The 23,583-nt window shown below is 45.5% G+C and overlaps 4 protein-coding genes across 8 annotated transcripts; 2 read left to right on the top strand and 2 right to left on the bottom strand.

Annotated features, from left to right (window-relative positions):
* The first annotated feature begins 1,367 nt into the window (after positions 1-1,367).
* Positions 1,368-13,236, top strand: LOC101078472 (tyrosine-protein kinase yes). Of its 3 annotated transcripts, XM_011608008.2 has the most exons (13): positions 1,369-1,574; positions 1,759-1,887; positions 6,606-6,912; positions 7,912-8,011; positions 8,103-8,201; positions 8,316-8,419; positions 8,495-8,644; positions 8,962-9,117; positions 9,346-9,525; positions 9,874-9,950; positions 10,179-10,332; positions 11,226-11,357; positions 12,013-13,236. In XM_011608008.2, exons 3-13 carry the CDS (start codon positions 6,618-6,620, stop codon positions 12,219-12,221), a joined length of 1,656 nt encoding a protein of 551 aa, XP_011606310.1. In that variant the 5' UTR covers positions 1,369-1,574; positions 1,759-1,887; positions 6,606-6,617; the 3' UTR covers positions 12,222-13,236. The 3 variants fall into 3 exon arrangements, with proteins under 3 accessions (XP_029698562.1, XP_011606310.1, XP_029698560.1); XM_029842702.1 differs by having other exon boundaries at positions 1,368-1,887; positions 6,585-6,912; XM_029842700.1 differs by lacking the exons at positions 1,369-1,574; positions 1,759-1,887 and adding an exon at positions 2,676-2,735 and having other exon boundaries at positions 6,585-6,912.
* Positions 13,237-13,262: 26 nt separating this feature from the next.
* Positions 13,263-16,912, top strand: enosf1 (enolase superfamily member 1). Its single transcript, XM_003968088.3, is given in 16 exon segments — positions 13,263-13,436; positions 13,517-13,619; positions 14,375-14,490; positions 14,620-14,706; positions 14,781-14,807; positions 14,888-14,960; positions 15,032-15,070; positions 15,174-15,256; positions 15,322-15,444; positions 15,514-15,648; positions 15,713-15,754; positions 15,820-15,949; positions 16,202-16,221; positions 16,223-16,302; positions 16,376-16,457; positions 16,537-16,912. Coding segments are annotated over 16 exon segments (1,314 nt in total). The 5' UTR covers positions 13,263-13,355; the 3' UTR covers positions 16,630-16,912.
* tyms (thymidylate synthetase) lies at positions 16,779-18,831 on the bottom strand. Its single transcript, XM_003968087.3, has 7 exons — positions 18,503-18,831; positions 18,184-18,257; positions 17,873-18,047; positions 17,682-17,783; positions 17,431-17,606; positions 17,153-17,224; positions 16,779-17,016 (listed from the first exon to the last, which is right to left on the bottom strand). The coding sequence occupies exons 1-7, from the start codon at positions 18,738-18,740 to the stop codon at positions 16,879-16,881; spliced, it is 975 nt and encodes a 324-aa protein (XP_003968136.2). The 5' UTR covers positions 18,741-18,831; the 3' UTR covers positions 16,779-16,878.
* Positions 18,832-19,633: 802 nt separating this feature from the next.
* LOC101062764 (clusterin-like) lies at positions 19,634-23,068 on the bottom strand. 3 transcript variants are annotated; one of them, XM_029842844.1, is made up of 8 exons: positions 22,545-23,068; positions 21,991-22,086; positions 21,751-21,899; positions 21,257-21,427; positions 20,785-21,187; positions 20,573-20,692; positions 20,146-20,360; positions 19,634-20,041 (listed from the first exon to the last, which is right to left on the bottom strand). In XM_029842844.1, the coding sequence occupies exons 1-8, from the start codon at positions 22,576-22,578 to the stop codon at positions 19,823-19,825; spliced, it is 1,407 nt and encodes a 468-aa protein (XP_029698704.1). In that variant the 5' UTR covers positions 22,579-23,068; the 3' UTR covers positions 19,634-19,822. The 3 variants fall into 3 exon arrangements, with proteins under 3 accessions (XP_029698704.1, XP_011606307.2, XP_029698705.1); XM_011608005.2 differs by having other exon boundaries at positions 21,991-22,082; positions 22,545-22,579; XM_029842845.1 differs by lacking the exon at positions 21,257-21,427.
* Positions 23,069-23,583: the final 515 nt, after the last annotated feature.

Raw genomic sequence — 23,583 nt, 5'->3', positions numbered from 1 at the left:
GCCCCAGCGGGAACCCCTCACGGAGTGGGGGCGCCACCAAACACAGTCGGCACGGACTACCTCGCGTACTGGACCCACTGCTGCTTTGGCTCGGTCCTTTGGTTCGGGGCTCTCTCTTGTTCTCTCTCCCTCTCCCCTCGCTCCCCTTTGCTCGGAGAAACGGCGCTGAGACGTGGTGGTGCCGCCGAGGCGACCACGGAGCTTTTGCCTAAATTTTAGACTCTTAACAGTGTGTAAATTGTATCAATTTATATTTACTTTTTTTAGGTTTTGTTGCTTTTCGTGTCTTGGTTGACGTTGTGTTCTTTTAGACGACCTGGTCACCATTTATTTGCCTGTGTGTGTGTGTGAGGTGTGTGTGTGCGCTCGTCGCGTCTGATTGTTTATCATTGTAAATTTAATTGTTCTCTTTTCTTTGTGGACAGGTGCTGCGGGCCACGGCGGGGACCCAACCCCTGGTGGAGGGCGTTTTCATCACCTCTCGTGTGTAGTTTTGTTTGTAGTAGCACGGGTGTTTTTAGTTTGTTTATCTCCCCTAATTGAGTTTTACCTGCCGGTGGGGCCCCAGCCCTGTCCACCCCTTTTGTTTGACTTTTGTACAGCCGAGTTATATTGAGTATTGGATTTAATAAAATTGTAGTGCATAACCCTCAATCCTGTCTCTGCCTCTGGAATAGAACCTTATCTGCGCGTGCCTCTTCTCCGGTTAATTCCTGGGGTGAAACTCCCCAGGTGGCGTTGTCGTGAACCGTTCCACCTCTCTCCACCCCGCCACATTAACAAGATGGAAATGACATGGAAATTGTGTCAAAGCATCTTATGAGGTTCAACAAGACACGGCAAGCTTTGTTCTCTGCAATCTACCACCAGAAGGTGAAGACATCGACGATCGATGGGGCCCATATGAAGGAAACAATCTTGCTTTAAATATATCTGGTTTCGTTCACAAATTGTATTCTATCTTAAGACATTTTTACGACTTTCGGGAGGAAAAAAGGAGGAACGGCTGAAATGTATCCCTAAAGTGATGTGAAAAGAAATAAAAAGTTTGAAATTGCTTCAAAAACAATCAAGACTTTAGAAAATAAGATGGATAACAAGTCGAATTTTTAAGTCGAAATCCAAAGTTTAACATGCAACTCCGATACGTTATTCTAATCTCAGTTTTTCTATTTGAAGTCACATTTCAGTTTGTAATCGTCATAATTAAATTAAAACCCAATTCCTCTTCGTGCGTCTGTCTTTTGTGTCTCACCCACATGCAACGACCTCGACTGCAGTACCGCGCCGCCACCGACAGGGGGCGGGAGAGACCAACTTTACCGAAAATCCTACAACCCAAGGCGCGAGCCCTCCTTTTCTTCTTCCATTAATCGACCTCCTCTGCGCTCTTCTTCTCTTCTTCCGTCCCATCCGCCACATCCGCACGGACCTCCACCTCCACCCGGGCGGTGTGCGACCTTTCTCGTCTCCCTGGCCCGCTCGGAGCAGCTGTACCTCGGGCGGCCGCGTCTCCAGCTGTGTGGCTCCGGTCCCATAGGCTGGGTCGGCCATGTTGTTGTGTGGGGGTTGACGTAAGTTTGATATTAGGAAGTAGAAGCGACAAAGAAGCTGGAGGTCCGCACTTTTCTGTGGAAGTCTCTGGCCATGCTGCCGCCGGACGCATCCTCTGGGACAACAATGCCAGTATCTTCCACAACCCCTCACTTTACCCCGCTTTGATTTAACTTCCCCACACTTTCTCTGACGGATTAACAGATCGAGGATGGCTCGGTCCCGGTTGGAATAACCCGTCTGGATTTTTTCCCCCCCTCCTCTTTCACTCCTGGATCTGAGTCAAGGTGGGAAGAAAGAAGAAAGTGCTGAATAAGAACGTGGATTTGGAAGGTAATGGGAACCACATGAAACATTTTCCTTCAGATTAGAGGGAGATTTGCCAAACTGGCCTAACTGTCATGAACAAAGAAATTAAGATTATGACCTGACAAATCTGCACAACTGTCCAGGCTTGCAAAATGCGCTACAGACATAATCGATGTGTAAAATAAGCATAAATGGCCATCTTTATCCTGTAAAAAAAATCCTAAATGGCTGACAATAGAGGGTTTTATTTTCAGACTTTGTCATTCAACAAATATGTGCGTTGAAAAGTTGATTGTTGTGATTTAAACGGTGCAACAGTGCTGTCAGAAAGTGCCACCTCATCATCTTATTGTCAGCCCCAATCTTTGATATGTGCTGATTCAGAGTATTAGAGGAGGAGGAGGAGGAGGAGGAAGAGCTGCTGTCTGCTCTGATAGAACAGCTGAGTCAGCTTTCCCCCATTTCTGCTGTGGCGTTTTGTGGTTCCACGTTGAGAACGTGTCGTGTGGAGGATGCTGCTCAGCATTTTCTGCCGGACCACATCTGGAGCAGAGCTAAGCAGGTCCCAGCAGTCCCCAGGAGGGAATCCACCTCTGGACGGGTCACCTGTCACCCACACGCTCACATCAGGGGGCGAGTAAGGAGCGTGGGCACGGGGCAGACATGCAGGGTTGAGCTGGAATCAAACTGGCAACCTTTTACCAGCATAAATCCACATCTTCCTGGTTGGAGTGGATGCTATAAATTCTACTCTGTTATATTTCAAATGGTTGAATTATAGAAAATCTGAAAATAGCCGGAGCGTTCAGGTATTCCCACCGGACTCTATGAACTTCCAAAGTCTGCTGTCTGCTCGGTGGCGGAAACAAAAGGTCACATTTCCTTATATTCAAAGACACTTGTGGGAGAAAACATCTATTTAAGAGTCAGGCCGTCTCGAGTGGTTGTGAATTTTTATAGCATTTTAAATCACTTCCGTACTTGCAGCCTGTTTACGCTTGAGCAAACGTCTGCGTGGTGGAACTTCATAACAAGACATTTATTGATGGTCCTGTTGCCGTCCGGAGGCCTCACCTCTGAAGCATCACATGACATTCCTCCAGACCCAGCTTTAACCCGTTGGCGTCGGAGGAATGTGGGAGATGGTGACAGACGGCATCTGTTGCTAGATTTGAAGGCCGGTGAAAGCTCCAGAGGTCCTCCTCAGCTTTGCCTCTGCTGACAGCTGTCAGCCGAGACGCTGGTGGCGGCGTTTCAGGACGGCTGACGGATGAAGGACGCCACCATCGCACCCCTCGGCTCGGCTGCGTGGCCGGCGTCTGGTCTGGCCAAATGGCACTTCATTAAAGCTTTGATTATCTAATCCATGCCAGAGCGGTGAAGAGTCTGTCAGGATTAATGCATGTATTTGATTCTGGGTTGTAAATTATCCATGCAGCATCAACCACAACCATTCGTTTGCTTATTGTATTGCCCAGCGTTGATCTCTTTTCCTCCTGGGAAACCTGCAGAAATTTCAACAGGCCTTTAAAGAGTTTAATTAAACCACTATTGCTAACATAAGCTTTTATGATTTGCTCATTTGGCTGCGTTGTGTCATCAAAAAAATGGCAAATGTACCAGAGGTATCCTGTTAGCCTCCCATTAAAGCTAAGATCATGCTAATGCTATACTTCTGCTACATGTTAGCAATGTCATTCCATGCTTCTGGCATGCTACTTGTCATTGAACTAGGTCTTGTTTCACATTCCCCAGATCATTTGTAGGATTAAATGACTCCATTGAGTTCATATGTCATTAGGTCATTTACGCTTCTGTTTATTCAGCTAATGTAACTCCTTAATGATGCCCGGAGATATTGTAATATTCCGAACCTTGACCTCTTGGGGCTCTACTTGGTCATCCTTGCAGCTATCAGCAAGCGTGGGAAGAGGAAAAAAAATGGCATTTATCCGTGTTTTTTTTTTCCCCTGTGGTTGGAGAGTAATGCTGGAGGAACGCGTGGGCTGGACGCTGATTAGAGGAGCTCTGGTTATCACAGAAGAATAAGCGTGGTTCTGATTTTATAGCTTCGGAACAAACAGCTGCTCTGGAGAACGCAGAAAACGCAGAATATTTTTTTAGATATCCCACAGATAATGATGGGAAAGGGCTGTTTCGCAGCTAGCGCGCAGGAAGGCTCCATTGTCTGAAAACAGCGAAGAGGCCGTACGATGCAGGCAGACAAGAGAGGTCAGGGGTCAAAGGGAACCTCAGATGTTCAGCCTCGGCCCCCTGAGAGAACATCTGGAACCTTCTCAGGCGTCAGTGATTGAATTTATCTCCTTGTTTTTCCTGAGGTCAGCTTGGGGAACTCTGATAATCCAGAACAGCCGCGGGGTTTGGAAAAACCATTCCATTAATTCCGTGCAGGTGACGGAAAATTGACTTTAGAGCGCTTCCAAAGCAAAACTATCGGAGCGTTCCAGTTTTTTAAGTTTGACTTGGTGTCTTTCAGCCTTCATTTGTTGATGAGTTCTTGTGTCAGTGGTTCAACTTCTGGGTTTTCTATCGTGTTCCAGGCATGTGTTGGCATGTGATGAAGTGTCCTTGAGCAACACGATGAAGCACTACCGCCCGCCGTTGCCAAGAGATTAAAATGATAGAGACGGATATTAGAGTTTCGTGAGCTTTTTTTGCGCAAAAATGGCTGGACTGAAGCCGTCTGCCAGCACTGATTAAGAGAATAAACATCTCGCCGCAGCGTTGGCTGAAGGACGAGATGCTTCATGGCAGACAGTCTGGAATCAGTCTGGATGGAAGAGGCGACCTTCCTTTGTCAGTGAAACAATAGCGCCGCACCCCCGATCAGATGGAGGAAACAGCTTCTTACACACTGTTTTGCAATGACACGTAAACGGGCTGGTTTTAACTCTTCGCCTTCCTCTCGTCGTTGCCGTGGCGCCGTGAGAGGTGTAGCGCCGGAGCTGTGCGTGCGTCCTTCTGTTGTAGGTCATATTATCATCCCGGGGCAGCCGGGTGTCGGAGGACTAGGATTCTATAATTAGCAGCGTATGGGATAATTCTCGTGAATCCTGTTCAGGTATGGTTCTACGCCGAGCTGGGAAGCCTCCGAAGGGGCTCAGAGGTGCAGGTCAGGCAGTTTTCAGCGCAGTCCTGCAGACAGATTGTCCAGCTCACGCAGGGTTGCTTTATTTTCAGCATGGACAATAGTTTCATTGTGAAGCAGTCGTCCGCTTTAACCAACACGGCCCTAGTTCAGAGCCAAGACAGGAGCCTTTCAGGCCTGAGACACGTTTGAGAGGGACGATGGAAGGTCATTACAACCTGATTTTTCCTTGTCCTCCGCTCTGCCAGGCTAGAATACAGATAACGCCTTTATGCCTGCACGCCGAAAGGGTCTTTTTAAGACTTTTGGAACGCTTTTTCACCCTCATTTACTTTCTAACCTTTCCCCTAGCATATTGTGAGCTAGTTAAAGCTTTGCAGATATGACCTTTGAACAGGTGCACGTGTGCTCACCGTTTACAAAAATATGTCCTTTTGACATGTAGAATAAGCACAACTAGAGTCTTTAGCGTCTGTAGGTTTCTACCACGTCTTAGTGTCGCTCCTAATGTAATTTGCTGAGAATTCTGAGAAATTTAGCATGTTGGAACATGCGGTTGCATTCTTTAACCTTTCTTTTTGTCTTCTCCCGCGTTTGTAATTGAAAATGACCTCTAAACCGCTGAGCAGGGCTGCAGCCGCTAATATGGCTGAAGGGGAATCTTTTCTTTAGGCACATCAACATAAATGGGTTTCATGGAAGCAGAACGATGGGATGGTGGTGGTTCATTTTCCAGACTTCTCCAGGAATCTTGAGAGCTGAGTGATTTCGCAGTTTAGTGACATCAGCGGGGCAGAGTCGTCTTTAGGAAAAGCCTGAGTGGGACGTTTCAACGCGTTTCCTCCGCTTTCAAACCATTTTTTGGACATCGATTTAGTCCCGACTCCGTTCGCTGACTCGCGGACCTGAGCCCTGCGACCTGCAATTTAACTGGTCGTGTGGTTTTATCCGAGCGAAGTATGCCGAACGTTTATACGCTTTCATGTTTTCCCCATCTGTCACATCTAGAAGAAAGTCTAGAATGAGCCCCCCCTGCTAGCGAAGCACAGTTGAAAGGCGTGTGAAAGGTGTGATCTGTCCATCTCTGTGAATGATGTCACAGCGTGCACAGATGTGACATTGCACCTGCGAGCAGAGGAAAGACTCAAAGGAAACCAGAAGTTTGGAGAAGGATGTTTCCGCATCTGCTTGGTTTAGCATTGAAGAGGTGGTGCAGCACAGCGGCTGAACCCCTTCCAGCCACAAAAGCTCAATGAATCGCAGCGCGGCAGGAAAGTAGCACACCGCACGATGCTGCTCACCCTTTGTGTTCAAAGGGATTTAATCTGTTCTACTGGAGGACAATGCAATATAATCGCCTCCAAACACGCATCACTGAAGTCGAGTGCAATTGAAAGTGGATTTAACCTTTAGCCATATGTCCCAGTTAGCACGCTGCTTATCGTGTTCATGTTTGCAGCATCAACAAGGAAAGAATTCTTGTTTACATCGAGTCATTTCATTATCTTTCCATGGCACATGCTGATGGAGGCTTTCTGCTGTAGACAGTGGGTAATCCCACATCTGTCCCAGTCTTCTTACATCATCACCATCCACGGTTTTGGTCCTTCAGTACTGCGCCGTGTCTGTCCAGGTGGGCGTAACCATGGGATGCATAAAGAGCAAGGAGGAAAAAGGCCCCACTATGAAGTACCGTCCAGAGAACTCCATGATGGCAGACCCCAACGCCACCGCCGCCTCTCAGACGGGTCATTACGGGCCGGATCCCACTCAGCTGCAGCAGAACCAGGTCCCCTCGTCCTCGTCGGGAAACGTGGGCGTGAACTTCAACCACTCAATCACGCCATTTGGGGGATCTTCATCTGCCATGACTCCCTTCGGAGGGGTGTCATCGTCCTTCACCGGTCCAGTGTCCAACTCCTTCTCCGGGGCTGTTTCAAGTGAGTTTTCCTTGAATGTATTGGCCTTGAAGTGTACCCTTGGGTTTTGGTTAATGATCCTGATATTCTTCATTCTGCAGTGGTAGATCTATAGAAACATATGGAAACCAATCATTAATTACTACTATTGAAATCCAGTGTGGCTCGGCTTCCCAGTGGAACGATCCAAAACGGCTTTGCTGAATGGAGCACATCTGTGCTGTGAAAGTTGGCATGCTTCACTTCGAAAGGAGAGCAAGCTTGTGTATCTGTTGTCATGACAACACCAAAGTCATTTTAACTACTTTGTGATGTGAGGCTAAACACAGGGTATCACTGGTGTAATGCTCTATATGTTGACCCGATAAATCAGCTCGCTAAGACCTCAGTCTTTGTTAGATTTAACAGGCCCCCTTTCATCTCTAATCACCCTAAATGAGCCTGAGCAGCTTACAGCCGTCCTCAGAGCGCGAGGACCAGACCGAACCCTCCTGTTTCAATGGGATTTAATGTGTAATCCTTCTCCAAGTTGGATGATCCGCTCTAAGAGGAGGGCGTGAGGGAGGTGAAGGTGGCGCTTTCTATGGGTGCTAATGGGATTACAGCCGGCGGCGATGTTGTCAGCCGTCTCACACCGGACTCATCCGTGTGGAGATGGGGCCGTACGTGATGTTGGTGGTGGAAATATGACCTCACTTATCCTGTAACTCATTGATCTGCGTCACTACCGTGTGCCAGTGACATCAGATCAAGAGAGATTTGACATATCGGCTTTCTCCCGGCTTCCATTTCATTATCTGTCATTGCAGCGTCTGGTCACAATCATATTTCCATACTGGCAAGTACCTAAGCATTAAAAGCCAGACAGAATCAATACAGCTAAAGACCTTGATGAGATGTGTTTTATATTTGTCTGTTTATTGGAACAAAACAGCCTGATATGATAACACAATGTTCTCTAGTACTGGCTTCAGCAGCCTTGCCTGGTGTTACCGTCACTACGTTTGGGTTGTGTCTCAGGTGGGGTTACCTTCTTCGTGGCTTTATATGACTACGAAGCTCGGACCTCGGACGATCTGTCCTTTACAAAAGGAGACCGCTTTCAGATCATCAACAACACGTGAGCTCCTACGTTTCCCTCTCAGACGCCTCTCGGAGCGCCAACGGATGAAATAAATCCAGGACAAATTATTTCTGTGTCATTTACGCAGAGAGGGAGATTGGTGGGAGGCCCGCTCCATCACCACAGGGAGGACAGGCTACATCCCCAGCAATTACGTGGCCCCTGCCGACTCCATCCAGGCTGAAGAGTGAGGCCCCGTTTCCACTGATTCCCACCTTGTTATCTGAGGCAACTGTCAGCAGAGTAATCACACCGGCACTATCAGTCTGGCAGCATTTGTGTTTGTTTGGTCTCTTCACAGGTGGTATTTTGGTAAAATGGGGCGCAAAGATGCTGAGAGATTGCTGCTGATCCCAGGGAACCATCGAGGAACTTTCCTGGTGCGGGAAAGCGAAACCACTAAAGGTAACTCGGTACTTGCAAATAAAAGGAGACGCAAGTCCTGGAGACTTCCCAGTCTAACCAGTGAAACCTCTCCAGGAGCTTATTCCCTGTCCATCAGAGACTGGGAGGAGGCCAAAGGAGACAACGTGAAACACTACAAGATCCGCAAGCTGGACAGCGGCGGCTACTACATCACCACCAGGGTGCAGTTCGACGCGTTACAGAAGCTCGTCAAACACTACACGGGTACGCGCACGTGCACCAGACTCTCTGCGTCGCCCTGCACATTCATTAGCGTCGAGTGTCACCCTGGGAGAGATTTTCTAGCCTCCTGAGTACTGAGGCTGAGGTTAAGATCTGTGATCCCACTTCATTTGCCCTCACTCTCGAGGGGGTTCCACTGTGTTAAAAGCCACTTGAGCTCATTTATATTGCAGCGGCGTTGGCGCTGGAGTAGAAATTCATCCTCGTCAGATCAGATGAGTGGAGAGCAGCTTTGGCTGGGTTCTCTGAGCGCGTCTGCGTGTAGCTGGAGCATCCTGACGCCGTCTGTTTAATCACAGAGCACGCCGACGGGCTCTGCCACAGGCTGACCACGGTGTGCCCCACGGTGAAGCCTCAGACCCAGGGACTGGCTAAGGATGCCTGGGAGATTCCCCGGGAGTCCCTGCGACTGGAGATCAAACTGGGCCAGGGCTGCTTCGGCGAGGTGTGGATGGGTGAGTTTAGCTTTTTAAAGTACTGCCTTCAAAACCTAGCCATTTAGCTGGAAGCAGGCAAACATATTTATTATTTACGGTACCGTTTGTGTCCAAACAGGGACATTATCCACTTCCTGCAGTCGCTTCCTCTGTTTGTTGTGTTTCTCTCTGTCTCTTATTTGCTCCCCTGTTGAACTCGTAGCTGTTATTTTCCACTGACATGCTGCCCCTCCAACAACCTCCCAGGCACGTGGAACGGTACCACTAAGGTGGCCATCAAGACCCTGAAGACGGGCACCATGTCGCCCGAGGCCTTCCTCCAGGAGGCTCAGATCATGAAGAAGCTCAGACACGACAAGCTGGTGCCTCTTTACGCCGTGGTGTCTGAGGAGCCCATCTACATCGTCACAGAGTACATGGCCAAAGGTGCGGAAGAGGAAGAAGCCTCTCTCATTAAAAACACACACTTAAATCTTAATTCATTAAATGTGTTTGAGGCTGCTGTTTTTGTCAGAAGCTTTCAGCCCGAATGAGTTTGATTTCCAGATTTTTAGTCAGTAAATAGATTTGTGTGTGTGAGAACGTTAACTCTAATTATATACGCTTCTCTGATGTAATGAAATAAGTAAGATTTCCCACAATTCCTCTAATGACAGGGACAATGCATCAAATCTGGGCTAAATTAAAGCTCCCGCTTGATTTTAACGTCAGTTTTTGATGATAATTTAGGGCTTGTGAACTAGTTTATGTCATGGCATTGATGACTTTTTATAGGAAGTTTGCTCGACTTCCTCAAAGAGGGTGATGGCAAATTCCTGAAGCTCCCTCTGTTGGTGGACATGGCTGCGCAGGTGAGACAAATTCCTGCGGTGTTTTTTTTAGCTTTCACACACAAAAAAAATCAAATTTGTGTCAATGAGTCACACTTTTAAGTTCTATTTTAAGCCGCTGTTTTTCCAGCCTCAGATGTCTTCCTCTCCCAGATTGGGGACACTTTTTGTAGCTAAAAATGTTTTGGAGTTCAAAGCAGCCATCAGGAGATGCTGTCAGATTTCTTTTTTTTCCCGCCCCTCCTGCAGATCGCTGACGGCATGGCGTTCATCGAGAGGATGAACTACATCCACAGGGACCTGCGAGCCGCCAACATCCTCGTGGGAGACAACCTTGTATGCAAGATTGCTGACTTCGGTCTGGCCAGGTTGATCGAGGACAACGAGTACACGGCGAGGCAAGGTGAGTCACGTTGTGAGTCACAGATGAAAATGGATCAAATAGTGACCTTTTGGCGGTGATGACTCCCTGCTTTGTCCTGTCGGGTTAAATTAAGTGAATAGCATCAAGCAGATGCTTCTGTTGCCTCTGTTTAGCTGCATTCAGAGGGCTGGTATCGTTACCCCTGCCAGATTAGTTTGATTCACCCACAGCCTGTAGCTGTTCTCATGATCTTCTCATTAGCAAAATCGTGAAGCGGTATAGTAATGAAAATGTCGCTGCAAGTAAAACTCAAACCGTACATTAGACTGTAAAATATTGTAGCTAGGGTGAGCAGCCCTGTGGTGATACAGCTGAATTCTAATGTCAGGATAGATAATATAGCGGACAAAATGAAATATAGTTGAGAATGATAGTTTCTGTTAGCAGGAATTAGAATATGGGACAAATATCTGTTTTGAACTCATGTTTGAGGAAAAATGCTGGGACATCCCCCATCAAATTATTAAGAGTCATTATTGGATTGACCATTTCACTACAGGCCAGAGATAGCGAGATATTATTGTGAAATGCACGTCAGCGATGCTAACAGTGATAAGCAATTTATCCAGTTCTCATTAATAAACCTCACTGATTCAATTACAATGATAAAGAAATCTAAAGTGACTCAACCTGAATCCTCCATCATGTGCTTTAATCCCAGTTTGTCCCTTTAATCCTGAGTTTTGAAATTTCTCCAGGGTCCATTTTCAATCTTGTTTGAACCCGATTGCCAAAAAAACGTAATCTGTGTCACGTCATTCTGTGTCACGACAGCCTTTGTGATGTCCTGAAGCAAAAAAAAGATGAAAGCATGCTGAAAAGTGGTCTTGCGCCCCCTCGTGGTTCCAATTCACAACTGTCTTCTTGCACAGGAGCCAAATTCCCCATTAAATGGACAGCGCCTGAGGCTGCTCTGTATGGACGCTTCACCATCAAGTCAGACGTCTGGTCCTTTGGGATCTTACTCACCGAGCTTGTGACCAAAGGAAGGGTGCCGTATCCAGGTGAGTGATGCTGAGCGAAGGTGTGGGGCGGAGGGGGTGTCAGAAGGCAGAGTTATCAGTTTTCAGCCTGTCTGTAGACATGAAGCTGGCATGCTGGGAGGATAAAGTGAGGCTGTCTGACATTGTCTGGCTGGTTGTTTATGCCTCTGCAGGGGGACCAGTCACACACACACACACACACACACACACACACACACATTTGAGATTAGATGAGACCATCTGGTGGAGGACGATCAGGAGATTGAGCACCACTCTGTTTATAACCATCTGCCAGACTGATATTACCCCGGGGAGAAGTCCCGGCAGGGTTTTGCAACACACTAACACACAGCCCACATCAGGTCAGCCGCAGACCAGAAACCGTTGAAACATTCACCATTTTTTATTTTTTTTTAAAAGCGCTTGATTTATGAAGTAAATTCATATTTGAGGACATTTACATCTCAGGTGTGTTGATCCTCCATAAATCCTGTGTCGTGATTTATCAATTATGAATTAGCTTAGCACGAACAGCAGAACAAGCTCTGTTCAAAGGGTTTAGAATCTGTCTGTATGTCAGATTAAACCTTTCTTATTTTTATTCCAGAAGACTATAAGAGGCTATGAAGTGATTATAAATCCTGATAGTCCTTTTTGCCACCTCTCTCCCCTTCAGGCATGGTTAACCGTGAGGTGCTGGAGCAGGTGGAGCGAGGCTACCGTATGCCCTGCCCCCAGGGGTGCCCCGAGTCCCTGCACGAGATGATGAAGCTCTGCTGGAAGAAAGACCCGGACGAAAGGCCCACGTTCGAGTACCTGCAGTCCTTCCTAGAGGACTATTTCACAGCCACGGAGCCACAATACCAACCTGGAGAAAACCTATAGCCTGGCGTGTCTCCCTCCACCTAAGAAAAACAAGCTCTTAGCCAACTGGAGGCGGTGCTGAGCAGCTGAAGAACCACTACTCGCTCCACCCATTCTTGATTATCATTTCTTTTTCATTGTCCGCTACCATTTCATTTTATCCTGATGTATTGCGTTATCAGTCATGGTACTATGTAAGTCGCAGCTGTGTGGCATGTTTGATTTTTAAATTTAGCAGCAACGGAAACATGTTTAATTTAGCTCCACCACCGTGTTGTACACCACATTGTACTTTTAAAACAATGAATTATTGACAGAGATAATATATTAAGGACTGTTTAACAGTGGTGGTCTGAAATTCATCCCACACAGCTTGACTTTCTTTAAAAATGGGGGACCGAAGTGAGACTGTGACCGTGTATTTATGCCTTTTTAACATTTTAGAGTGCATTTTTTTAATATATTCCACATGTGCTGTGTGTTTGTCTCTGTTGTTTTGTCTTTTTTTTTTTTTTTTTTTTAAACTTGTTATCACAGTCATATGAACATTCGTTTATTGGTCTTGAAGACCTTCCAAACCATGTATTGTAATGATAAAATCTCTTTGTCTCATAAGTCTCCCTGGCCTGGTTGTATAATCTGTGATTACAGCAGAATAGTGGGTCAGTGAGTTAAACAGTGATGAAGCTGATGGGCGACGTTTCACTTTTGAAAGAAGAAGAGAAGCTTATACTCTTTCCCCCCGGAGAAAGAGATGGTTGACTGAGATGCTCATTTGTGCTGGAAAAAAAACATTTTGTCTCCATATCTTCATATCTTATGCTGACTCATGAGGTGGCTTGTGAAAGACTTTTATCGCAGGGTTTTTTTTTACACTTTGTCTTTGCATTTTTCTCTTAAGCATACAGTATTACAACGAGAATAACACTAAATAATGCTTGAACTTATCAAAAAATGCTTTGTATATTACTAAAAATATCATTTTGTAAGGTTATTAATAAAATGGTTGCACATATGTGAGCGAGAGTCAATAAAAGTGTTTTGATTTGTCTCTTTAAGTGTCTGGACCAATGGAAACTGGCGGGTGGTCCCACTGGTTATTTCAGAAAAATAAAGTCAGCTCTTCAGCAAAACTTCTGTAACCTCAGTTCCAAAATGTTGCACAAAATCGTGAAATTGACTGTAATGGACGTGAGATTTCCCACGTCTTCGGAGCAGCACGGTTCGGATGCAATGGTAAGGAAACAAAAGATGGACCCAATACTGTCTGCACATGGTTGGTTTAGGCCCTCGTTTACATTTTCTCCACGCTGCAGCACACCGACCCGGATTATTCGGCCGCTTATGTGGTGATCGAAACGGAGTGCGGACTGAAAGGTTTCGGCCTAACTTTCACTCTTGGAAAAGGCACCGAGATTGGTAACAACTATCGTTTTTAACGTCGACATGCATCACGTGATTCGATGTTGCTGCGTTTACGTGCAGCAACGACGTTTGAAAACGAAATACCTAAATGTATCACTTGTTAATTTTTAATTCGATATTCATACATTCATTGCGTTATTGATTTCGAACAGTGAGTTGTGAGATTCAAAACCGACCGAATATGTCTTAAAATTCGGTTTAAGTTTACCTACTAGTGAGAAAGAAGGCTTAAAATATAACATACTGTATATGTAAATACTAATAGTGATTTTTTTGGAGATTAAAGGTGTAAATGTTTTTATTCTCTCCTGAAGGCAGCACCATCGCTTCCTCATTTCTGACCTTCCGATTGGTCAGGGCGCTCGTGCGTCGCTAGTAGGGCGGGGCTTGTGTTTGACCTGTTCTTGTATGTCAGGTGGATGTTTTAGTTGGGTCGGGGTTTTTTTGCCCCAAATCAAAAGATTCCAAAATTTTGCAGTCATTAGCCAGTAAAATCTGTGGACGCACTTTTATTCATTTATGCAAATCAAGTGTGTATATTAATGTGGCAGTTCAATATAAGCTGCACCTACTTTTACTACCTTTCAAGACAAATCAATTATTGACATTGTTAAAGTCACAATACTGGTTTTAGACACGCAAATGTAAATAAAAGTAGCAGTACTCTATGTTGTACCCAGTATAGTCAGAGCAGTCTAAATGTGTCACTAGTCCGTGTTGAATAATTTCTGTTCACACTGGTTTAACAGTGGTGTGTGCTGTTGAGGCACTGGCCAAACTGGTCGTTGGAATGTCCTGGCAGGAGATCGTCAGTGACTTTCGTGGGTTTTACCGACTCTTGACCAGTGAGAGCCAATTGAGATGGGTAAGGAGAAGCCGGCGTGCGATATATTTTTACTGAAATAAACACACAGAAGTTATCAACAAGCATCTTCATTGTTATTTTATCATTTGAATCCTAACACTGATATTTTTACACCCTTGTATGCACCAGTTAGGTCCAGAGAAAGGAGTGATCCACCTGGCCAGTGCTGCAGTCCTGAATGCTGTGTGGGACCTGTGGGCCAGAGCAGAGGGCAAGGTTGGACTTTTGATGCGACACTTTCCTCCCACCGTTTCATAACTCACAGTGCGTTTTCTTCATTTTTCCGGTAGCCGCTGTGGAAGCTGCTTGTTGACATGGTGAGTCACATGGCACGTTTGATTTATGTCCAGGATCATGTGACCGGGGGGCAAACACCCACTCTGGTGTGATATTTCAGGATCCCAAACAGATCGTCTCCTGCATTGACTTCAGGTACATCACCGATGCTCTGACAGAGGAGGAGGCTCTAGGTGAGGCTGATTTAGGGTGAAAATCGCTCATTTTTGTAAAAAGAAACAGCTGCTCCTTTTTCCTCATTCAGACATACTTCTGAAAGCACGAGAGGGCCGGCAGCAGAGAGGTGAGAACACCCCAGTTTCACCCTTTCAGGGTTTGTTTTTTACAGAACTACCAACTGACAGGGGACCTTTAAGTCTGCTGAACTTCCTTCTGCATCTTCCCAGAGGATCAGATGCTGAGAGAGGGTTACCCTGCCTACACTACCTCCTGCGCATGGCTGGGATACTCGGACGAGCAGCTCACGCAGGTTGCTGCGAGAAAACACCTCCGCAGGGATTTAAACCACCATCAAATGTAACCGTGCTTCTGCAGCTCTGCACAGATGCGCTTCAGAAGGGATGGACCAAATTCAAGGTGAAGGTCGGCGCCGATTTAGAAGACGACAGACGCCGTTGCCGCCTCTTACGAAAGATAATCGGCCAAAGTAACACCCTGGTACGGCTGCGAGAGCCCCCGACTGTTGGTTTAAACCGACACAAGCGCTAAAGATGTTTTACGTGTCAGATGATCGACGCTAACCAGAGGTGGGATGTAGCTGAGGCCATCAGGTGGGTGTCCAGCCTGGCTGAGTTCAACCCTCTCTGGATCGAGGAGCCCACGTGTCCAGATGACATCCTGGGTCACGCTGCTATTTCCAAGGTGCGAGAGAGACTTTTATTTTTCCGGCTGACACATTATCAACCGAGCTGCTTTTCTGCTGCAGGCTTTGGCTCCACTGGGGATCGGTGTGGCATCGGGAGAGCAGGTCGGATAGCTTTTGCACCGTGCTGCCTGGAATAACCTCAGTAATTAATTTAATTTTTTATCTAGTGTCAGAACAGGGTGATGTTTAAGCAGTTCCTCCAGGCCTCGGCCCTCCAGTTTGTCCAGATAGACAGCTGTCGCCTGGGCAGCATCAACGAGAACCTGGCCGTGCTCCTGATGGCGCACAAGTTCCAGGGTAGGGACCTCAAGATCTGATAGCAGAGTGCACCACATATGGGAAAAAGTCATGCTATTGTAAGGGTGGAGATGTGAAATTGTGTGACAGATGAGATTTAAGTATGAATAATTGGTCATTAGTCAAGTATGGGAGGAACTTACCATAACCAGTAATTTTCTTTTTTGATCTCTCAACACTTAATGATCGTATAAATGTTATATCGATGAGAACATGACACAGTGGATGCGCTTCTCTGTCTTCTCCTCTCAGTTCCCGTCTGTCCTCATGCGGGGGGGGGTCGGCCTCTGCGAGCTTGTGCAGCATCTGAGTCTGTTTGACTACATCTGTGTGTCCGGAAGCCTCACTAACCGGTATGAGACGGCCTGATTTGTGCTGGAGGACTCACAAGCAGTGCTGTTTATATTTTCTTCTATTTTGTTTTAGGATGTGTGAATATGTCGATCACCTCCATGAACACTTTGCCAGTCCTGTGGTGATTCGCAACGGCCACTACATGCCCCCCAAGGTGAGATCAGCATATTAAGGAGAATTAAGTTTTTCCCTTTCTTAAGTGTCTGCATCTGCTCCTTGCATCCTCATTTCAGGATTTGGGATATTCTTGTGAGATGCTGGCATCATCGGTGCAGGCTCACCGCTACCCAGAGGGAGACGTGTGGAAGGCAAACACAAGCAAATGAAGACTGACATTAATTGAATATCAAATTGGCGACATCTAGTGGTGAATCTCGAGAACTGCAGGACGTGCAATAGTCTCAAAATTCCTGAAGGAATTTAAAACAAAACAAAAAAAATGTGTGTTTAAGTGTTGATTAGTTGCTTCCACATCTTGTATTTGACATCTGGGTTTTATTCCTGCAATGTTGATTCAACCACAATATATATAGAATTTTTGTATTTACAGAGTACGAGTGATTACAGTTTCCAGATTAAACAGCCATCTGCATCTTGATGGGAGGATGAGGGTTGTAGTCTTGGATTTCAAAATCCTCTGCGCAGAAATCGTCAATCTTTTCCACGTTCCTCAGGATTTTCAGTTTCGGGAAGGGACGGATGTCCCGCTCAAGCTGCAGCGGGAGACAGACGGAGCATGTTTAAAATCGCAGTCATCTTAATAAAGTGCTTGAGCAACGAGCAGCGAAAAACACCACCGGAATGTATTAACATGGCGGTGTTGATGTGCCTGCTGGCACATTGACCAACCTGCTCTTTAAGAGGATCGATGTGGTTGCTGTACACGTGAGCATCTCCCAGGGTGTGAACAAAGTCTCCGGGCTGAACGGACAGAAGAAAAAACAAGATAGTCACGTACATTTACTCAACCACTAGATCAAAGTTTTACCTCTTTACAGTTACCATCACAGAGCTTAAAGCTTTAAATTAAAAAAAAATAATAATAAAAAAAACAATTTCTCCTTACAATTTAGTACAAAAAGTGGCAAAGTGCAACAGAATTTCCTCAAAAATGGATGCACCCTCACCTGGAGTCCTGTGATATGTGCAATCATGTAGGTCAGAAGTGCATAGCTGGCGATGTTGAAGGGCACCCCGAGGCCCATATCCCCCGAGCGCTGGTACAGCTGGCACGACAGCTCGCCGTCACACACGTAGAACTGGCACAGAGCGTGGCAGGGTGGCAGAGCCATGCTTGGCAGGTCTGTGGGAGGGAGAGGACAATGTTCCAGACACACCTCTCCACCATAGGGCCCTGATCACACCTGTCCTGCATCACCTTTGGGGTTCCAGGCACACATGAGTATCCGCCGGTTGTCTGGATTCTTTTTGATCGTGTCGATGACCTTCTGCAGCTGGTCGATGCCTTGTCCTGTGTAATCTGTCAAAGGAGTGTCACATTTGAATACAGGGGTGTGCAACAGATGCAAAACTGTGGAGTCCAAAATAAAGAAATGTGGAAAAACGTACCTGCGTGCATGTTCGTGTACTCGGCACCAAAGTGCCTCCACTGGAACCCGTACACAGGGCCCAGATCTCCCTCCTCTCGGTCGGTGAGCCCCAGATTGTCCAGAAAAGCCCTAGAACCGTTGGCTTCCCAAATCTTTACTCCTTTCTCTGAGAGCTCTTTGGCATTTGTGGATCCCTGCCGCAAAACCAGAATTATCACTTCATGTCCTCTCAACCTTGCAAATCCTTTATTTTCCATTTGATCCAATTCTCCTCAAATTTGCATTTTTTTAATACCCGAGTTTAGAAAGGGACAGTATTGTTAATCTCACCTTGATAAACCACAGCAGTTCTTCTAAGACTCCCCTCCAGAAGACCTTCTTGGTTGTCAGCAGTGGAAACTGACCTACAGACAAGGAGCAGGTTAGTATCGATTGCTACCGTCAGCACAAGCGAAGTGCGGGTTAAAGCCTTAATAATGCCGAACATTCGCAGGAAAACTCCGATCACAACCGATATTTCACTTCTCAAGCTAAAAAAAAAATTGCATCAATTGCAAAAACTATTTTCACAGAGAAAACAGCAGTTCCCTCGGTATTTGTCCTGCTGCTTGCTAAGTAAATACATTTATGATGGAATGATTTAACGAACCTCGCAGACTGTATCTGGCTTGGGAGCCGAACACAGAGATGACTCCGGTACCGGTTCTGTCACCCTTTTTCTTGCCGTGCTTTATTATATAGTCGATCTGATCCAGATACCCGCGCTCATCGCAAAAGAATCCGACGTTTTTCGTGTTCGATGCCGCGGTGTTCTTCGACTCTTCCTCGCTCTTACATACACGTTCCGTGAGTTTCTCCTCGAAGTGTGTGTCTAAGGTAGCGGGCATTTTAACGGATAAAAGTGTAGAATCTTCCCGAGACGTTCCAGTCACCTCTTGAATTTCCCGCTTAGTATTCGTGGTTTTTTGGCGGTCTCATTGGTAAGGATGGGCGGATCGATCCCGTGGAATCGATATATCGATACTCACAAACTACTCATTTGGTATCGATTTTCTTTTATAAATATCGATACTAACTAAAAAAAATAAAGAAATTGGGGATGTATGCATCACTTTCCGCCGTTTTAGATTAGTTACTTAAATTAATATGTGCCGGGACACCCCTATACCTGGCGGCGTATTGCGCTGGCCCGTGTCACGTGACAGGAGACAGCGAATGAGCATCAACGTGCAACATAGCCCGCCGAGCCGACACAGTCAGCAAAAGGCAGAGCCGCAACTGTCTTAAAGCAGAAAATGTGAATATTATACTTTTTCTGAACAGCAATCTGAGACTTCAGTAAAGTGTGATGACATACCTCAAGTGCACTAAAGGTGTGATGGTGTCAGACAGAGCTGGTCTGATTTGTGTTGCCTTTTCCTGTAATCGATGCACGAAACAAGTCTAATAATGTAATAATGATAATGTTTTCCCACCTGTTTCCTTTCCTCTGTTATTCAAGATATGAATACAACTAAAAGCCTTTACCATTAATTCTGATTTAGCATCATTTGATATTGACATTTCCTGTCCATTCTTTATTATCAGATATGTACCCTCCTCCCATTTCTCAAAGTTATGTGCTCTTCATAATGCTTTAAAAGCTTTATTCCTTCCTTTAACGACTGTTTCTGTGTATGTTCCTATATGAATGCTTTCCATTCAGGTTTGTTTAAGTGGACTTGAATATCTACTGCTTGAGATCTGAACAACTGCTTAGCTAAACATCTTAATTCCTTTCAATTCCTCCATGAGCAGGAACACAAACAAATCTACATTATCCTATAGCTTCCTAAACATCTAATTTCTTCAGATGGGATTCTGCTGCTGACATGTAAGTGACAGCAATAACATTAATTTGATGAACATACACATTTAATCTTTGGAATATACTTTTTTATCCGGAGCCCATAATAGAAATTGTTCCTGCTCAACTTGCAGGATTTGCAGCGCCGCTGCCGAGCTCAGTACTTGTTATCTGCTGTTTAAAGGCAGTCAGAGACTCTTGAACGACACGCTGGATAAAAGCAGGATCCTCCAGCAGCAGCTCTGCAGGAACAGAGATTCTTATAGGAGCAGAATCCAGTAACGTGACAATCACACCTCTGCCAGGTCCGAGACCATCGTTCATCTGCTGCTGTGACGTCATCTGAAGGGCGAGAAGATCAAATCGCATCTCAACATCACACAACAGTCCAGCAAACACAAAACCTCTTGTGGTTTTATCTACTTAAAGCCGAGACGCAGACGTACCGCGGTCATGCTGAAGATGTCTCCTGGACGCCTGCCGTCACGGAACAGCCGGCCGATCCACTCAAACTGGTCAGCCATGTTGCTGAGCCACCTCTGGGTCTCCTCCGTGTGTCTCTGAACCAGGAGCAGTCGGTCGGCGTACTGCTGACGAGAGGCCTTCAACAGCATGATCATCTCCTCCATCTCTGACTGGAGCGGCCTCACACTGGGACACACTGGGAAAAATAAGGAATTTGCATGAATGACGAGACTTTTATGGTGTGATAAGCAGTCCTGAATTCCCTGTAGTTACAAGGCTCATTATTTCGGCCAGAATTTGCATTTTTATGAGAATGAGAATATTTTTTTCATCTGCAGTGAGGAGCCAGTTAATGGGTTTTGAATGCTTAAATACAAAAACAGAGACATTCTTGGATAGGTTAATTACCTTTTAACAAGTTCTCTTCACACGCTTCACACAAACTTTGGAGCCGCCGGCACTCTGACGCTCGTTTGCGGAGTCGTCGGCAGAGATATTTGTTCTGGGACGGTCCAAAAGTGGAAGATTCTGCGTCAGATTGTCAATTTAAAAAAAAAAAAGAGTCTTTCAGTGATTTTCCTTATTTCACACAAGGTAAAGTGAAAGTAATGGGCTGATACCTCTGCTTGTGTGCTGGAGGTAATCCTTTGGTTCTCGTACCTCCTCAGTAGCTGCAACATTTTGCCCAAAATTGAACACAGAGACAGGGTGTTGATCCAAATCATTGGTCCAGGAACCAGGGGGGGATTCAACCTTCCTGGTTGGGCCGGGACGGAGCTCTGTGTGGAACTCGGTCAGGAACGATTTCCAGCTCGACTGCTGCACGTTTGCAAGCAGCAGCGCGCTCCGGTCATGCAAGAGGTTGATGCGAGTCAACAGCAGGTTGAAGGACGCGTCTGCCTGCAGAAGCTCCAGCTCAGCTGCGTTGGCCTGGTTCCCCGGGGAGTCAGCGCACACCAAACTCTCTCCTCCATGGTCCTGGACATGTTCCAAGGAGGCAGATTTACTGAAAAGCTCCTCCACCTGAGATTCAGAAAGGCAGCATCAGCTAGTTACAAACACAGTCACAGTTGGAACATGTTGAGCTCAAACCTCGGAGGAGAAAAACATGAAGCCACGCCGACATGCGGAGGTATAAAAGGCCTTACAGGTCTCCTCCAGGCAAGGCTGACACTCTGAAAAAAAGGATTTGGTCAAATCTCCGCATTGCTGCTCAGCTTCTTCTAGTTTCTGTTGTGTTTCCTGGACCAGTTGCATTACCCCCTGAAAAAAATGTCTCACTCAAGCAATAAACAGGACAAGATAAGGGAGTGGTTTTAAAATCGACACCAACATGGATATGTGATGTATGTAAAAGTGCATCAAAAGAATAAAATACAATATTTATGTTCAATTTCTTTTCCACTTGATGGTGTTGCTGAAGTTCTTCTGGAGGCAAAGAAATAGATGTTTCTTTAATGGCCTGACCCAAACAGCCAAGGATTTAAATCCAAATGTTATAATAAATGTTTGTATGAACTGACACAGACACTTTATGCTATCGTGAGATCTTATATAGGCCGGGCATAGAAACAACAGCAGAATACCATTTTCTTCTCGTAGCTGTGAGTGAGGGCCTCCATGAGATGTTTGTGGTTCTCTTCTGTTTTCTGCACCATCTCCTTCATGTGCTTCATCCCCTGCAAGGCCAGCTGTATTTCCTCCACAACATACTGCCGCCCTGCTGCAGACAGCTCTGAGCACATTGAACAAACCTTGTTTGCATTTTTTTTTTTTTTGCGACCAAAACTGTGCATCTGCGTCTGGACTCTAAATCAAATCCTCACGTTTGAGCGTGTCCTCACTGAGTTCTGCAGGTGTGGCAGCGCAGACCAGAAGTTCAGACACAAAAAGCAGATGCACCGGTAGCCTCCTCATTCTCCCTCCGGAGAGAGCATCAAGAGAATAATTAACTTCAAAAAGAAGTGTTTAGAGACACATCGATTCGTTAAATGGCCACAAGGTGGCGGTATTACCCAGTTCTCAACACATTTAGCCAAACAAAAACTAATAAAAATAAATTGATCACGAGGGGGGGGTGGTTCTATCATCAGCAGGTAATGAGTAATGCCATACACTTATTGGTAGTAGGAACCTATGATCAACCTAAAATTGTGATTTAGATAGTTAAATCTTCAGAATTAAACAATGTTCCTTCATAAACTGTTCGTTCCTCCTAAACTATTCAGCATATGTCTATTCCTTGCATTAATTCACGGGTCTTATCAATATCTAAAAGCAAAAACAGAGACACCATTTTAAAATAAAATGTCAAACAAATTAATGTCGCTGCGACAAACAGATACATATAGAAATCGTCTCAAGCGTATAGAATATTTACCTCGATGAGTGACAAGGACGTATAGAAGCAGCATGCGTTGCAGAGTTCAGGCGGAGGTGACTGCTTCCTCGAAGGATTGTTCTATTTTTATGGATCTACTCGCCGCTGCTGATCCTATTAGCGTGTTTACATTAATTGACCCCTTCTTGCACCGACCAGCTTTTTACACATCACACATTCCGCCGTGTGAGGGTCGAATCCCGACCTCATGTCGGGGTTTTAATCGCAATCTGACTGACAGTTAACCCGAGCTCCCCACTGAGAACTAAACCGTGCTGTCGTGGAGAAAACACGTGCAGACGGTTCCACTAATCCACAAGTCAAACGGCACATTTGGCGCTCTCTTAAATTAAGCTTTAGTCTTATTAATATTTTCTCCACTTTCTCCAAAATTACACCAATTCGCATGAAACCCCCAACATTTAGAGCACAGGCCTGAAATGATAAAGCATGACACATTTTAAAGATTAACCATGATTCATGTAATTTATGGAACTAAGATTTATGTTCCTGGAAACTCAGGTCGTAGACGTGGACATCTTATGCAAAGCAAGAGCGGGCGATTTAAAATAGTAAATGGATAAAACTGACAGCTCAAATAGAGATTGAACGCAAATATAGCTACTGAAAGTTTATATACCTATGCAGTTATATCCTGTTAAATCTAAATTTAAAAAAAGGCAACATTCGGCAACGTTTAAAACCTCCTTATGCTTGAAGCCTCCGCGACACTGCCGCCTACTGGGGGCTTATTTAACTGCATCGTGTCCGCCAGCACTCAATTTAAAATGTATACAGGTCAAATTTAAAGTTTATAAAGGTCACAAGTTGAGATATGTAGGTCAAGATGTTCCATCCCAAAAAATGCCATAATTACTTCCTAGCATTTCAAATATGGGTGGTTATGGTTCTGCCGAAAGGGAAAATTTAACATTGTCACCTGATTAAAATGATCAACAATCCATAAAAAACCGTGGCAACTCACACCATTCACATGTTCAGATATATTTATAGTAACTATCCCTGATAAACAATCAGC

Source organism: Takifugu rubripes, chromosome 10 (genome assembly GCF_901000725.2).
Source record: "Takifugu rubripes chromosome 10, fTakRub1.2, whole genome shotgun sequence".
Taxonomy (NCBI): Eukaryota; Metazoa; Chordata; class Actinopteri; order Tetraodontiformes; family Tetraodontidae; genus Takifugu; species Takifugu rubripes.
This window is presented reverse-complemented; position numbering and strand designations above follow the sequence as displayed.